The sequence below is a fragment of the Ammodytes marinus genome (assembly GCF_949987685.1).
Source record: "Ammodytes marinus genome assembly, contig: scaffold_61, whole genome shotgun sequence".
In the NCBI taxonomy this organism is placed as follows: Eukaryota; Metazoa; Chordata; class Actinopteri; order Uranoscopiformes; family Ammodytidae; genus Ammodytes; species Ammodytes marinus.
The window spans coordinates 224,012-239,283 of record NW_027648338.1 but is presented as its reverse complement, the minus strand read 5'-3'; the positions used below and the strand labels follow the sequence as shown (position 1 = coordinate 239,283).

The window sequence follows — 15,272 nt, the reverse complement described above, 5'->3', positions numbered from 1 at the left end:
AAGGTTTACTCTGAGTATTACTCAAAAGTGTATTTCTTTTTTGCAGAATGATAAGATTAAAATATAATTCCACTGAAAGTAGATAATACTGTAATAACCGTGCTGCCCGAGTACAGAAAACTTGATAATCTAATCCAAGCATACTGTTTGCAATATTACACACAAGTTTACACGTCAGTTATTACTCATGGGCGTGAACTGCATTTTTAACAAAGAAAATAAATTGTCATCATCTTGTAATAATGGGTGTTTTGTAGTTAGGAGAGCTTTTCATGTCATTATGATACTGACTCATAATTATGATTTACAGAAGTCAATTACAATAAAACATCAGCATTGTTTCCTTTCTTAATGGTGAATGAAGGGCTCACTTCAGTAGCTACATTTTGTGTCATTAGTCCAGCTCACTTACAATTGGGAGATTATGTATGCAAACAGTTTATGGACCTTCAAATATTTAAAATAGTACTTATACCAATTATTATTTTAAATCTGCCTGGAGGAAAGAAATGTCCGAGATCCTTTATTTGTCAAATTGGTCAATGTAGTGTAGATGTTCTAATGTTGTTTTTCTTTTTACAGAAAGTAAATTAAGTCCTCACAAGAGCTATATGCTCCGAAAAACACTTTTCGACTGAAAATTTGGCCTTCCTCAGCTGTAAAAACCCAATTTTTCCCAGCAATTCTCAACTAAATTTGGCGAAATCTTGACAGTCAAAGTTCATTCTTTGAGTCAAAACCAAAACCAACAATGACTTTGAGGTGAGAATCTTCCCTGATTGTATTGAACCTACAATATATTGTGATTGTATCATTTGGTGGGTAAGCACTGGTGATAATTACCTTAATCTACAGTTGATAAACACATGACAGCTGATCAGTAGGTGATTATTGCTGCTTAGCTACAAATATGTTGTAGGTTTTAGTGTGTAAAACCACAGGTGTCACCTCTGAGATTATACTCAGGGCTGTACGCTTATGTTTTTAGGTGGTAGCACTGGTGCTAGCAAGCAAAAAAAATCAGTAGCACAAAAATAAATTCAGTAGCACACAAAGTATGATCGAAAACTTGCATAACCTTAACCCATGCATTTCGCTCTAATTACCTTTTAGCCTGTCATATTGGTCTCATTTGAAATTCTCAATTAATATCATATCCTAGTGTGTGCAGTAATAATTGTAGAAAAATGAATAGGGGTGCACTGATTGCAATTTAGACAAAATAATCTAACCTGCCAATTGCAATTGTTTGCTGATTCAGAATTATTTCTCCTCATAAAATGTATATCTATATATTTTTTGTATACACATATAATTATTATATTCATAATAATAAAATGTTTTGGTAAATGTCCTTCTATTAATTAAAACCAAACTTTAAAACATATAGCCTATTAAATAAATAAGTATACATATTGGTACAATTTAGGATAAGTTAAATAGGTTGTTGTGAATGTGTTGGGAGGTGTTCTTCAGTGGCTTATCAGTTATTTCAAACTTTGTTTAAATAGACTACTGGTGTTGACTGCTCTCTGCAGCTGAAGCAGTTGATTTTGCTAGCACACTGCAGGGCTGTGAAGCGCGAACTTCCTGTTCTTACGGCTTCAAAATAAAAGTCAACTCACGTTTGGCTAGTAACAGGCTTTTAATGTGAAGGATTACAGGAAATGTTCTGTTTACACACACGCTAACTTAACTGCGTGCCGTCTCCTTCCGGTTATTACCGTGCGTTGGTGAAGTGTATTAGACGCTAGCACCAGTGCGAGCAGCATTGTATTCATCATCGCACGTAATCAATTTCAGTAGCAAATGCGATCAAAACTGTCGCACTGTACAGCCCTGATACTGTATGTGCAGAGTCACTGATACCTCAACAAAACCTCAACGTGTTCTGGTACACAATTACTTCCTGCTACGTGCGGTTTTCATAACTGTCAATTAATTCATTATTTACTGAATAAATAGTTTATAGTCATCACTTTTTTCTATCCATGTGTGTGTTTGGTGTGAGAGAGAGAGAGAGAGAGAGAGAGAGAGAGAGAGAGAGAGAGAGAGAGAGAGAGAGAGAGAGAGAGAGAGAGAGAGAAGGTCGGGGCCCCGGGGGCAACACATCCAGCAGGGGACCTCTAAACTTCCCTTTACCAAGCCAGTCCTACAGAACAATCCAAGCATAAACAGAAACAGCAAAAATCAGATTTCATGTCAATAGCAGCATGCAGACCTTTGCAGAAGTTCCAGTTTATTACACCACTGTTGCGCATGATACTGGAAACCAGCCAGTAGCGTTCACGATTTCCCGCGGCACGTTTCAACATTTTCGACATTATTATATCATGAATTCAGCACCCGAAATTATTCTTCAATATTGGTATCGCAAAAGAAACAACTCTTGGCAGGTTTCTCAGCTTTTTCAGCTTTTAAGCTGTTAACCGCTAAACAAACTCTGCGGTCGTGCAGAGAGTGATATGTTTGAAAAGCACCAGATCTTATCTTTGTAAGATTCGATTGCATCTTTGTTCAAACAACCTCTCTAGCTGTCAACTGATACACTTCCTTCTTCTGCATGGCACTATTAACAACAATTAATCTCTGCAAACAAATAGACCCCCAGTCATTGAAAGCACCTAAAGCCTTTGATCTAGGGAATCATCACTGGAAACATACAAAACTAACAGTAACTGTGTGTGATTGTGTGTGTGTGTGTGTGTGTGTGTGTTTGTGTGTGTGTGTGTGTGTGTGTGTGTTTGTGTGTGTGTGTGTGTGTGTGTGTGTGTGTGTGTGTGTGTGTGTGTGTGTGTGTGTGTGTGTGTGTGTGTGTGTGTGTGTAATACAGTAGAATACAACATACAGTAACTCAGATATACAGTGAAGAGCTATAGAACAACAAATACACTGTGCACAATGCAATATAATTTATAAAATGTGCTATGTCATTACATCATATAACAGTATGTTTATTTGTAAAGCACCTTTCCAGGGCAGACGTCTCAAGGTGCTTTCAAATTAAAAAAACAGAGCAGCAGACAATCTGGAAATCTCTTGGACAGCTGAAGCATCATCAGCAAATGTACATTTACTGATCTAGATTGTTTTGTTTTTGCTGTTGTAATTAGGTTATTATGTTGAGTTACACACATAAACCACTATCTTGCTTGCACACAAACAAACTTCTTAACACGGACTACTTTTTTTTAATACATTTGCAAACATTTCTAAATCTCTGTTTTCACTTTGGCATTATAGGGTATTGAGTAGATTGATGTGGCCTAAATAGGGTTGCAAAGGGGTGGAAAGTTTCCGGTAAATTTCCGGAAACTTTCCACGGGAACTTTCGCTCGGGAATTTTGGGAATATTCAAAATTGGAAATTATAGGAATTAACTAAATGACGGTAATTTAAATGATTTTTTTTTCATATTCCAACATAAATCTAAACATTTAAACACTATGTTTGGTCATAGGCAGGCATCCATGCAAAATAATACAATTAAAAAACATTACATTTGAACAGATTTTTTTGTAAGAAGAATTTTATTAAGTTTTGATTATTTTATGAACAATCAATAATTTCACTGAACAACAAGAAGATGAATGTTGAGTAAAATATTGCTCATCTGTCTGACCACACCTATTCAATAAATAAAGTAAAATGCCCCCCCCCCCCATGTGATGGAGGAATGCACAGAGCATGTAGGGGGCGTGGCCTCAGTTCCCATGCAGTAGGATGTGTGCTATGTGCAATTTGCCAAGTGTACTTGCATAAAATCTGGTTGTTTTAGTCAAGCTAAAATATATTTTCCCCAACTATATTTAAAATCACAGTTTGAGCCTCTGTAAACCTGGTCTAGTAAAATCAATATATGACATCGAGTTTAGTGTCTCAATAAACTTTAAAAAATTTTGATTTGAAATTAAATGAAACTTAGTTGAAAAAACTGCTTTTTACAGTCTAGAACGTTTGCCAGTACTGAAATAACATAGTTAGGAGAATTTAGTGCATTTGGGTTGATTTGAATTTAGTACATTCCCGTTTATTCCCATTAATTCCCCAAATTCCCGTTAATTCCCATGGAAAGTTTCCAACTTTGAAAATTCCTGGAATTTTGCAACCCTAGGCCTAAATAATTGAATCCTTTTAAACATTTTAGAGTCTTTTTACTTTCTGATTGGTCTGTAATAAATACTTTTTTTGTCCCTTCTGATTTTCCATCATACTTTCACCAGCATGATTTTCAAACTGGTATAAAATGGCATTCTGTGTGGTATATAAAAGGTTTAAAAGACTCAAATTAATTCGGTGAACCCTGCAAAAACCAGTTACCATTCTTTGCTACAACAATAAGCTGCAATTGATAACTGCTAAATGTTCCACTGACATTGAGGCTAGAAGCAAAATACTTACACTATGTGCAAAATTTTTAGGCAAGTTGTATTTTTGAGGATTAATTTTATTATTTATACAACTACAGTGCTCTCGGTCAATCCAAAATGTTAAAGAACCTAAACCTGAGTGTTTACGAAAGTAAAAGTGAGGTTTTATCTTTCTTACGAGAATATTTATATATGTTTTGCTATTATTAGGCAACTATTAGTATGCAGAATTATTCTGCAACTAAATAAAAAAACAAAAATGTTCCCATCTCACTTGTTTATTTTCATCTGTTAAAGTGAGAATAATTAAACAACTCAACATTTAAAAATAAAAATTTCCGACATGTCAAAAAATTAATGATTTTAAGGCCATCTTCAACCCGAAAAGGTCCAACTAGCTCATCTTTGAAGGCAAGTATCTTTATTATAAAATCTATATAAATAAATAAAAATACTGTTTTATTGAGAACGTGTGGGCCCTGCTTAAACGGGATATTTACAGTGAAGGAAATCAGTACACCTCTCGGAACAGTGTCTGGGAGGCTGTGGTTGCTGTTGCACAAAAAAGTTGATCGTCACCAGATCAAGAAACTAACAGACTCCATGAATGGAAGGCTTGTGACAGTTATTGAAAAGAAGGGTGGCTATATTGGTCACTGATTTTGTTTTGGACATGTCGGAAATTTTAATTTTGAGTCGTTTTATTATTCTCCCCTTAACAGATGAAAATAAACAAGTGAGATGGGAAATTTTTTTTATTTAGTTGCAGAATAATTCTGCATCCTAATAGTTGCCTAATAATAGCAAAACATATATATATTCTCGTAAGAAAGACAAAACCTCACTTTTTCTTTCGTAAACATTCAGGTTTAGGTTCTTTAACATTTTGGATTGACTGAGAGCACTGTAGTTGTTCAATAATAAAATTAATCCCCAAAAATAAAATTTGCCTAACAATTTTGCACACAGTGTAGATAAGATAATCACCATTTATTACATGTTGTGACTTCATGCTGTATCATATTGATATTTCAACTGATTTGTATCATCAATTCACAAATTTACACTAGCAACTCCAGCAACAAATATCATGTCAAATATTTGTGTTTGAATGTACGATTCACATTTCTTTCCTGCTCTTCTTCCTGTTCATTACCAGTTGATAAGATTAATAACACCTCTTTATATTCAGTGTCACGCTGGTGGAAATTCCTACAACATTCACATAGGTGGAATGCACCTGCAGCTTGTTTCACAGGAAAAAAAGGGGAGTGTGCCAAGGTGCTGAGCTAAAGAAAATTACTGATTGTCAGCTGACAACCTGTATCCAGTAACCTGGGTTTTTGCTATGGTCAAACAACATTTCTGAAAAATGTAAAACATCTGATTCACGTCATTACCCCATCACATAAATAGGCAATAATAGGTTGTAGGCTGTCACATTAGAGGGAAGGATTACAACGAAGTCAACTGCACTGAACTATAAAACACTGAAATAGTTTGAAAAAAAGCAGGAAGAAAGGGGATTTAATTTCTTCCATTATGGGTAAGTACAAATTGAAGACTCTATGTACACTTTTGTATATTTAACTGTGTGTATGTGGTGAGTGTGTGTGTGTGTGTGTGTGTGTGTGTGTGTGTGTGTGTGTGTGTGTGTGTTTGTGTACTTAAACATCTGCACTAATTTGAGTTTAAGACCTCATGAGTGAGGACATTTGGAGAAAGTGAGGACTTTTAGACTGGTTCTTGACTTGACTGGTTATGGTAAGGGTTAACGTAAGGGGTAAGGGAATGCTTTGGGTCAGTGAATCATTTCAATTAACTTTATTTATCTGTTAGGAACTTCATTTGTGCAGAACATCAGTGCATACAGTTCACATATTCAACACAACACAATATGGCACACACACATCACATAGGAGCAGTCCAACATGCTCAGTGGGCAATGTTGGACTGTATGTAAGTGTCCTCACATATAGCCATAAAAACGAGTGTGTGTGTGTGTGTGTGTGTGTGTGTGTGTGTGTGTGTGTGTGTGTGTGTGTGTTTGTGAGTGAGTTAATTCTTCCCATCTCCGTTATCATGGCATGTGTAGCCTATTGTATCTTATGGTAAAATGCCCCTCTTAAGGTAAAAACATACAATCACTACAATATTACATTTTAACTAAGAATGTGATTCAGTTTTTTATTCTTTTGGGGATTTCTGTTTGTCATACATCATTACAGTGTCAGTTTAGGGTTAACTTGTATCAACCTTGCACTAATAGAGTTTCAGTGCTTTGCTCAAAGGCAATTAATCCTGGTTGATGCTTGTGCTGTTAAAGAGCAGTTTCCTTATATAGTGTCCACTGTCCCTTCCTCAGCAAATAATCTTTTTTGTTAACTTAGTGCATGTGAACGTGTATATTCCATCAGCTTTAACCTATTGTAAGGAAGACACTAAAAATGGAAGATGAATATAGGAAACAAAGATATTTGTTAGTGAGGTGGGAAACAGGTAACATTTATTAGCGATTCTGGAGAACGTTTTTCGTGAAATTCACAATCCACTCCCTGACAATTCTCCAGAATCGCTGACTCCACCTTTAAGCACCTTATTTTAACAACTTCTGACAGTCTTTGCTGTTTCCTTTTATTGGAACAACTGTAGGAGACTGAAATTAGGTCTTGTGAGGGGAAATGGGCATTTCCCATATGTAATAGCCATTCACCTCAATGATTTTGGTTTTAGATTTGCTGATAATCTTCCAAAAATTGTAGAGATTATTATGAAAAGAGATGTTGCATAAATCCATAGAAAATCAACATTTTCAAACTTTTCATCTCATTTAATGTTTTAATTATACATCTGTATTCCTGTCACACACATTAAAACAAATGGTACACAATATATTGAATCATCTCAGTTTCCCATGCTTCAGATATAGATTAATGTACATATTGTTTTCCTTTGGATAGATTGTGTACATTGATTTATACAAATGAAAAGTATTCCTAATGTATTCAGTCATTAAGAGATTGGATACTGTGTACTCATAAGCATTAATTATTTTTGTAATCACCTGTTTAAATGTACACATTAACGGAAGTAATCAAAACAATGAAACAATGCATACAAATGTTCTTGTTCTAAATATTTTTTATTTGAAGAAATAATGATTCTAGTTGCTAGTAACTGCTGTGCAGAATGGTTTGATAAGCTGCTTCTGTCAATAATCCTCTGTTTTGATTGATTTTACAGAACAGAAACGAGAAAGGATTAGTGTCAGATGGATATTATCCATTTACCTGATTTTAACAGGTAAGCTAAGTGATGCTCAACCTTTAATATGTCTTGATATCAAATAATAGAAAAGGTGAAGGGGATAACATTTTAATTTAATTTTGGAACAACAACTTAAAAGTTTACACTTTAAGTATTACATTCTTTTTTCGTGAGCCGTGGCATAAGAAGTGAATCATTGATCATTATAAAATCCCATTTAACTTATACCAATTTTTCTGCAATTACAACCACTGTGGCAACAACAAATCCTGATATGACAACAACAGCTGCTGCTGCAACAACTACTGCTCAAATAACAAACACTCCTGCACCAACAACAGTTGCCCCGACAACGACAACTGCTTACCCAACAACGACAACTGCTTACCCAACAACCACAACCGCAGCCCTAACTACAACAACAGTTGCCCCAACAACAACCACAGTTGCCCCAACAACGACAACTGCTTCCCCACCAACAACTACAACTGCTTCACCAAAAAAGACAACTGCAGCCCCCACAACAACAGTTTACCCGACAACGACAACTGCTTCCCCAACTACGACAACCGGTGACCCAACAACAACCATAGTTGCCCAGACGACAACAACTGCTGCTACCACGACGACAACTACTGCCCCAACAACAACAACTACAGCTCCAACTACAACAACAGCTGTCCCAACTACAACAACCGCTGCACCGACTACAACAACCGCTGCACCAACTACAACAACTGCAGCGCCAACTACAACAACTGCTGCCCTCACTACAACAACTGCTGCCCCCACAACAACTGCAGCCCCAACAACAACAACAACTGCAGCTCCAACTACAACAACTGTTGCACCAACCACAACTACAACCGCAGCCCCAAATACAACAACTGCAGCCCCAACAATGAGAACCACTGCCATTTTAGTCCGTGTTTATATTGTAACAGCAGTAGTACGAGAAACCTTTACAGATGACCACAATGACCGACAATCCGCAGTATTCATAAATCTTGCACAAAGAATTATAGAAGCGGTGAGTTTTTCATTCTGAACAAATATTTAATTGGCTTCAGTGTCGTAAATGATGACAGAATGCTTTAGCTGAGCAACAAATCTGATAAGCCAAAAATTACTTTCTGTGAAATTTCCGGCTATCCTGTTAATTTTTACTGAAGGTCTTTCTTCTTTTACAGTACAATAGGATCTACAGAACGCGATTTGGTAGTCTGTTTGAAAGGTGCTTTGTGAGACGTTTCAGGTAAAAACATTTGTTTAACTTTTTCTTCCTTATTAAGCTTATTATGCATGATTAAAAGGCCCTAAATATATCAATATATTTTAATGATGATTGTGCCATATGTCAAGCAGTCGTGAAACTCTGACAATATCCTTTTTAACATTAACGCTTTTCCAATTTGGTTTCATGAAACAGGCGGTTTCCAGGTGGACGCCAAAGAGTGGATGATATGATTGAGGCAGATGTGGGTGTTATGTTTGTTAATACTACTCCCACTGATGAGCTCCCAATGAATAGTGTTGTCGCTCAAACCTTAATTGATGCTGTTAACACTACCAATAACTTCAGTGTGGATATAGGTATCAATCAAATCAAAATAGAGGGTAAGTATTCACAAGACAATGTTTCACTCTAGTTTGTAAAATACTTGAAAAATCAGTTTCTCATGCTGTTTATTTTTACATTTTCTTAACCATTTTTTTTTGCAACAGGTCCAGTACCTGATCCAGGTACAACTGTCGCTCCTATAAGTACTGCATCAACTGCTGTTCCAACAACGACAACTTTGGCCCCAACCACAACAACTTTGGCCCCAACCACAACAACTTTGGCCCCAACCACAACAACTTTGGCCCCAACTACAACAACTGCTGCCCCCACAACAACTGCTTCCCCCACAACAACAACTGCTGCCCCAACAAGGACTACAGCAGCCCCCACAACAACAGCAGCTCCAACTACAACAACTGCTGCCCTCACTACAACAACTGCTGCCCCCACAACAACTGCAGCCCCAACAACAACAACTGCAGCTCCAACTACAACAACTGTTGCACCAACCACAACTACAACCGCAGCCCCAAATACAACAACTGCAGCCCCAACAATGAGAACCACTGCCATTTTAGTCCGTGTTTATATTGTAACAGCAGTAGTACGAGAAACCTTTACAGATGACCACAATGACCGACAATCCGCAGTATTCATAAATCTTGCACAAAGAATTATAGAAGCGGTGAGTTTTTCATTCTGAACAAATATTTAATTGGCTTCAGTGTCGTAAATGATGACAGAATGCTTTAGCTGAGCAACAAATCTGATAAGCCAAAAATTACTTTCTGTGAAATTTCCGGCTATCCTGTTAATTTTTACTGAAGGTCTTTCTTCTTTTACAGTACAATAGGATCTACAGAACGCGATTTGGTAGTCTGTTTGAAAGGTGCTTTGTGAGACGTTTCAGGTAAAAACATTTGTTTAACTTTTTCTTCCTTATTAAGCTTATTATGCATGATTAAAAGGCCCTAAATATATCAATATATTTTAATGATGATTGTGCCATATGTCAAGCAGTCGTGAAACTCTGACAATATCCTTTTTAACATTAACGCTTTTCCAATTTGGTTTCATGAAACAGGCGGTTTCCAGGTGGACGCCAAAGAGTGGATGATATGATTGAGGCAGATGTGGGTGTTATGTTTGTTAATACTACTCCCACTGATGAGCTCCCAATGAATAGTGTTGTCGCTCAAACCTTAATTGATGCTGTTAACACTACCAATAACTTCAGTGTGGATATAGGTATCAATCAAATCAAAATAGAGGGTAAGTATTCACAAGACAATGTTTCACTCTAGTTTGTAAAATACTTGAAAAATCAGTTTCTCATGATGTTTATTTTTACATTTTCTTAACCATTTTTTTTTGCAACAGGTCCAGTACCTGATCCAGGTACAACTGTCGCTCCTATAAGTACTGCATCAACTGCTGTTCCAACAACGACAACTTTGGCCCCAACCACAACAACTTTGGCCCCAACCACAACAACTTTGGCCCCAACTACAACAACTGCTGCCCCCACAACAACTGCTTCCCCCACAACAACAACTACTGCCCCAACAAGGACTACAGCAGCCCCCACAACAACAGCAGCTCCAACTACAACAACTGCTGCCCTCACTACAACAACTGCTGCCCCCACAACAACTGCAGCCCCAACAACAACAACTGCAGCTCCAACTACAACAACTGTTGCACCAACCACAACTACAACCGCAGCCCCAAATACAACAACTGCAGCCCCAACAATGAGAACCACTGCCATTTTAGTCCGTGTTTATATTGTAACAGCAGTAGTACGAGAAACCTTTACAGATGACCACAATGACCGACAATCCGCAGTATTCATAAATCTTGCACAAAGAATTATAGAAGCGGTGAGTTTTTCATTCTGAACAAATATTTAATTGGCTTCAGTGTCGTAAATGATGACAGAATGCTTTAGCTGAGCAACAAATCTGATAAGCCAAAAATTACTTTCTGTGAAATTTCCGGCTATCCTGTTAATTTTTACTGAAGGTCTTTCTTCTTTTACAGTACAATAGGATCTACAGAACGCGATTTGGTAGTCTGTTTGAAAGGTGCTTTGTGAGACGTTTCAGGTAAAAACATTTGTTTAACTTTTTCTTCCTTATTAAGCTTATTATGCATGATTAAAAGGCCCTAAATATATCAATATATTTTAATGATGATTGTGCCATATGTCAAGCAGTCGTGAAACTCTGACAATATCCTTTTTAACATTAACGCTTTTCCAATTTGGTTTCATGAAACAGGCGGTTTCCAGGTGGACGCCAAAGAGTGGATGATATGATTGAGGCAGATGTGGGTGTTATGTTTGTTAATACTACTCCCACTGATGAGCTCCCAATGAATAGTGTTGTCGCTCAAACCTTAATTGATGCTGTTAACACTACCAATAACTTCAGTGTGGATATAGGTATCAATCAAATCAAAATAGAGGGTAAGTATTCACAAGACAATGTTTCACTCTAGTTTGTAAAATACTTGAAAAATCAGTTTCTCATGCTGTTTATTTTTACATTTTCTTAACCATTTTTTTTTGCAACAGGTCCAGTACCTGATCCAGGTACAACTGTCGCTCCTATAAGTACTGCATCAACTGCTGTTCCAACAACGACAACTTTGGCCCCAACCACAACAACTTTGGCCCCAACCACAACAACTGCTTCCCCCACAACAACAACTGCTGCCCCAACAAGGACTACAGCAGCCCCCACAACAACAATTACTACCACTACAACAACTGTAGCAACCATAACACAAAGGGTGTCCTTCAGATCTGTTCAAGCCACATTCACAGCTGACTTGCTGAATCCATCATCCACAGCTTTTAGAAATCGAGCTACAATGATTGAAACACAGGTGAGTCTCACCCTTAGAAAAAAATCTGCTGGTAAACCTACTTTGTTTATTTTTTTCGAGATTTCAAACGCCTACACAAAGATTTCTATGGTAAAATAACACATGCTTTATGTTGTTTGCAGCTTGGAACTTTCTTCCGTTCAGAATTCACTTCATTTAGGTCCTTTAGAGTGGTGCGATTCAGGTAATATTTCAAGACTTATCGTGTCACAATTTGAGATAATTGGACTAAATCTGATAATTTAAATCTTTTTGTTTCTCCTTCTGCAGAAATGGATCAATTATCACAGATGCGAACGCTGAATTTGATACAACTACAACAATTCCTTCTGGAACTCAGATTGCAAATGTTTTGATCATTGCATCTTCAAACATCACCGGCTTTGACATTGAAGGCAGCTCCATACTCATCAATGGTGAACGTAAGCATCAAACATATACTTAATCAAATATTTCAATTGTTAAAGCACAAAGTAGCTTTTTGTTAAACTAAAGTTTTGTTTCCTTTTTGTTTCCAGCTCCAACTACAACAGCTGCCACCCCCACAACAACAACTGCAGCCCCGACGACAACAACAACCGCAGCTCCAACTACAACAACTGGCGCCCCCACAACAACAACAGCAGCTCCAACTACAACAACTATTGCACCAACTACAACAACAGCAGCTCCAACTACAACTACTGTAGCTCCAACTACAACCACTGCTTCCCCAACAACAACGGCAGCCCCAACAACAACTACTGCAGCTCCAACTACAACAACTGCTGTCCCCACAACAACAGCAGCTCCAACTACAACAACTGTTGCACCAACTACAACAACACCAGCTCCAACTACAACTACTGCAGCTCCAACTACAACCACTGCTGCCCCCACTACAACAACTGCTTCCCCCACAACAACTGTAGCAACCATAACACAAAGGGTGTCCTTCAGATCTGTTCAAGCCACATTTACATCTGACCTGCTGAATCCATCATCAACAGCTTTTAGAAATCGAGCTTCAATGATAGAAACACAGGTGAGTCTAACCCTTAGAAAAAAATCTGCTGGTAAACCTACTTTGTTTATTTTTTTCGAGTTTCCAAGCGCCCACACAAAAATTTCTATGGTAAAATAACACATGCTTTATGTTTTTGCAGCTTGGAACTTTCTTCCGTAGAGAATTCACTTCATTTAGGTCCTTTAGAGTGGTGCGATTCAGGTAATATTTCAAGACTTATCGTGTCACAATTTGAGATAATTGGGCTAAATCTGATACTTTAAATCTTTTTGTTTCTCCTTCTGCAGAAATGGATCAATTATCACAGATGCAAACGCTGAATTTGATACAACTACAACAATTCCTTCTGGAACTCAGATTGCAAATGTTTTGATCATTGCATCTTCAAACGTCACCGGCTTTGACATTGAAGGCAGCTCCATACTCATCAATGGTGAAAGTAAGCATCAAACATATACTTAATCAAATATTTCAATTGTTGCAGCACAAAGTAGCTTTTCGTTAAACTAAAGTTTTGTTTCCTTTTTGTTTCCAGCTCCAACTACAACAGCTGCCACCCCCACAACAACAACTGCAGCCCCGACGACAACAACAACCGCAGCTCCAACTACAACAACTGGCGCCCCCACAACAACAACAGCAGCTCCAACTACAACAACTATTGCACCAACTACAACAACAGCAGCTCCAACTACAACTACTGCAGCTCCAACTACAACCACTGCTTCCCCAACAACAACGGCAGCCCCAACAACAACTACTGCAGCTCCAACTACAACAACTGCTGTCCCCACAACAACAGCAGCTCCAACTACAACAACTGTTGCACCAACTACAACAACACCAGCTCCAACTACAACTACTGCAGCTCCAACTACAACCACTGCTTCCCCAACAACAACGGCAGCCCCAACAACAACTACTGCAGCTCCAACTACAACAACTGCTGCCCCCACTACAACAACTGCTTCCCCCACAACAACTGTAGCAACCATAACACAAAGGGTGTCCTTCAGATCTGTTCAAGCCACATTTACATCTGACCTGCTGAATCCATCATCAACAGCTTTTAGAAATCGAGCTTCAATGATAGAAACACAGGTGAGTCTAACCCTTAGAAGAAAATCTGCTGGTAAACCTACTTTGTTTATTTTTTTTGAGTTTCCAAGCGCCCACACAAAAATTTCTATGGTAAAATAACACATGCTTTATGTTTTTGCAGCTTGGAACTTTCTTCCGTAGAGAATTCCCTTCATTTAGGTCCTTTAGAGTGGTGCGATTCAGGTAATATTTCAAGACTTATCGTGTCACAATTTGAGATAATTGGGCTAAATCTGACAATTTAAATCTTTTTGTTTCTCCTTCTGCAGAAATGGATCAATTATCACAGATGCAAACGCTGTATTTGATACAACTACAACAATTCCTTCTGGAACTCAGATTGCAAATGTTTTGATCATTGCATCTTCAAACGTCACCGGCTTTGACATTGAAGGCAGCTCCATACTCATCAATGGTGAAAGTAAGCATCAAACATATACTTAATCAAATATTTCAATTGTTGCAGCACAAAGTAGCTTTTTGTTAAACTAAAGTTTTGTTTCCTTTTTCCTCTTTTACAGCTTCAAGTGGGGTAAGCCACAAGATCAGTCTTGTTACCGCATCCTGCCTTGGACTGTTGTCATGGTTGCTATCAAACCAGCTGTGCTGATTTGGCTTTGAACTACCATCAATCCTAAATGCAGGCTTAATGATTTTCTCTTATGTTGAACAGCTTGAGAGGAACTATTTATCAAACTCAACCTTGCACTGTTTTGACACATTAAGACATCTGGTGAACTGAACATGTTACTGTGTGGGAAGTGCAGTATCCTGGGCAGACAGAATGACACAGCCTACTTTTAGCACCTTGTCCATTTAATCTTAAGTGTAATATTAAGCCAAACAATATAATCACACTGTACAAATGCATATTACTTGGCTGAGCGCTTAATTACCAATAATTTATTGTTAAGTCTTTTTTTGTATCAGCAAATATCTATCAAAATGCAGTTGTTTTAATTAAACTCAAAATATATTTTCAAAGTGATGTTTAAGTTTAATTTGATGACATAGCATAGCATTACGACGTAACAGACATACAGCAGAACAGTATATTGTATATAGGATCAAG

At 37.6% G+C, this 15,272-nt stretch overlaps 2 protein-coding genes across 2 annotated transcripts; both read left to right on the top strand.

The window, feature by feature from the left end:
* Positions 1-5,818: 5,818 nt before the first annotated feature.
* Positions 5,819-13,304, top strand: LOC307270690 (uncharacterized protein; the record flags this gene model as incomplete). Its single annotated transcript, XM_080054575.1, has 16 exons — positions 5,819-5,916; positions 7,614-7,673; positions 7,925-8,667; positions 8,828-8,892; positions 9,067-9,254; positions 9,363-9,886; positions 10,047-10,111; positions 10,286-10,473; positions 10,582-11,084; positions 11,245-11,309; positions 11,484-11,671; positions 11,780-12,093; positions 12,216-12,277; positions 12,364-12,515; positions 12,612-13,117; positions 13,239-13,304. Exons 1-16 carry the CDS (start codon positions 5,913-5,915, stop codon positions 13,302-13,304), a joined length of 3,693 nt encoding a protein of 1,230 aa, XP_079910701.1. The 5' UTR covers positions 5,819-5,912.
* Positions 13,305-13,430: 126 nt separating this feature from the next.
* Positions 13,431-14,383, top strand: LOC307270692 (uncharacterized protein). Its single transcript, XM_080054578.1, has 3 exons — positions 13,431-13,538; positions 13,635-14,200; positions 14,322-14,383. The coding sequence occupies exons 1-2, from the start codon at positions 13,530-13,532 to the stop codon at positions 14,085-14,087; spliced, it is 462 nt and encodes a 153-aa protein (XP_079910704.1). The 5' UTR covers positions 13,431-13,529; the 3' UTR covers positions 14,088-14,200; positions 14,322-14,383.
* Positions 14,384-15,272: the final 889 nt, after the last annotated feature.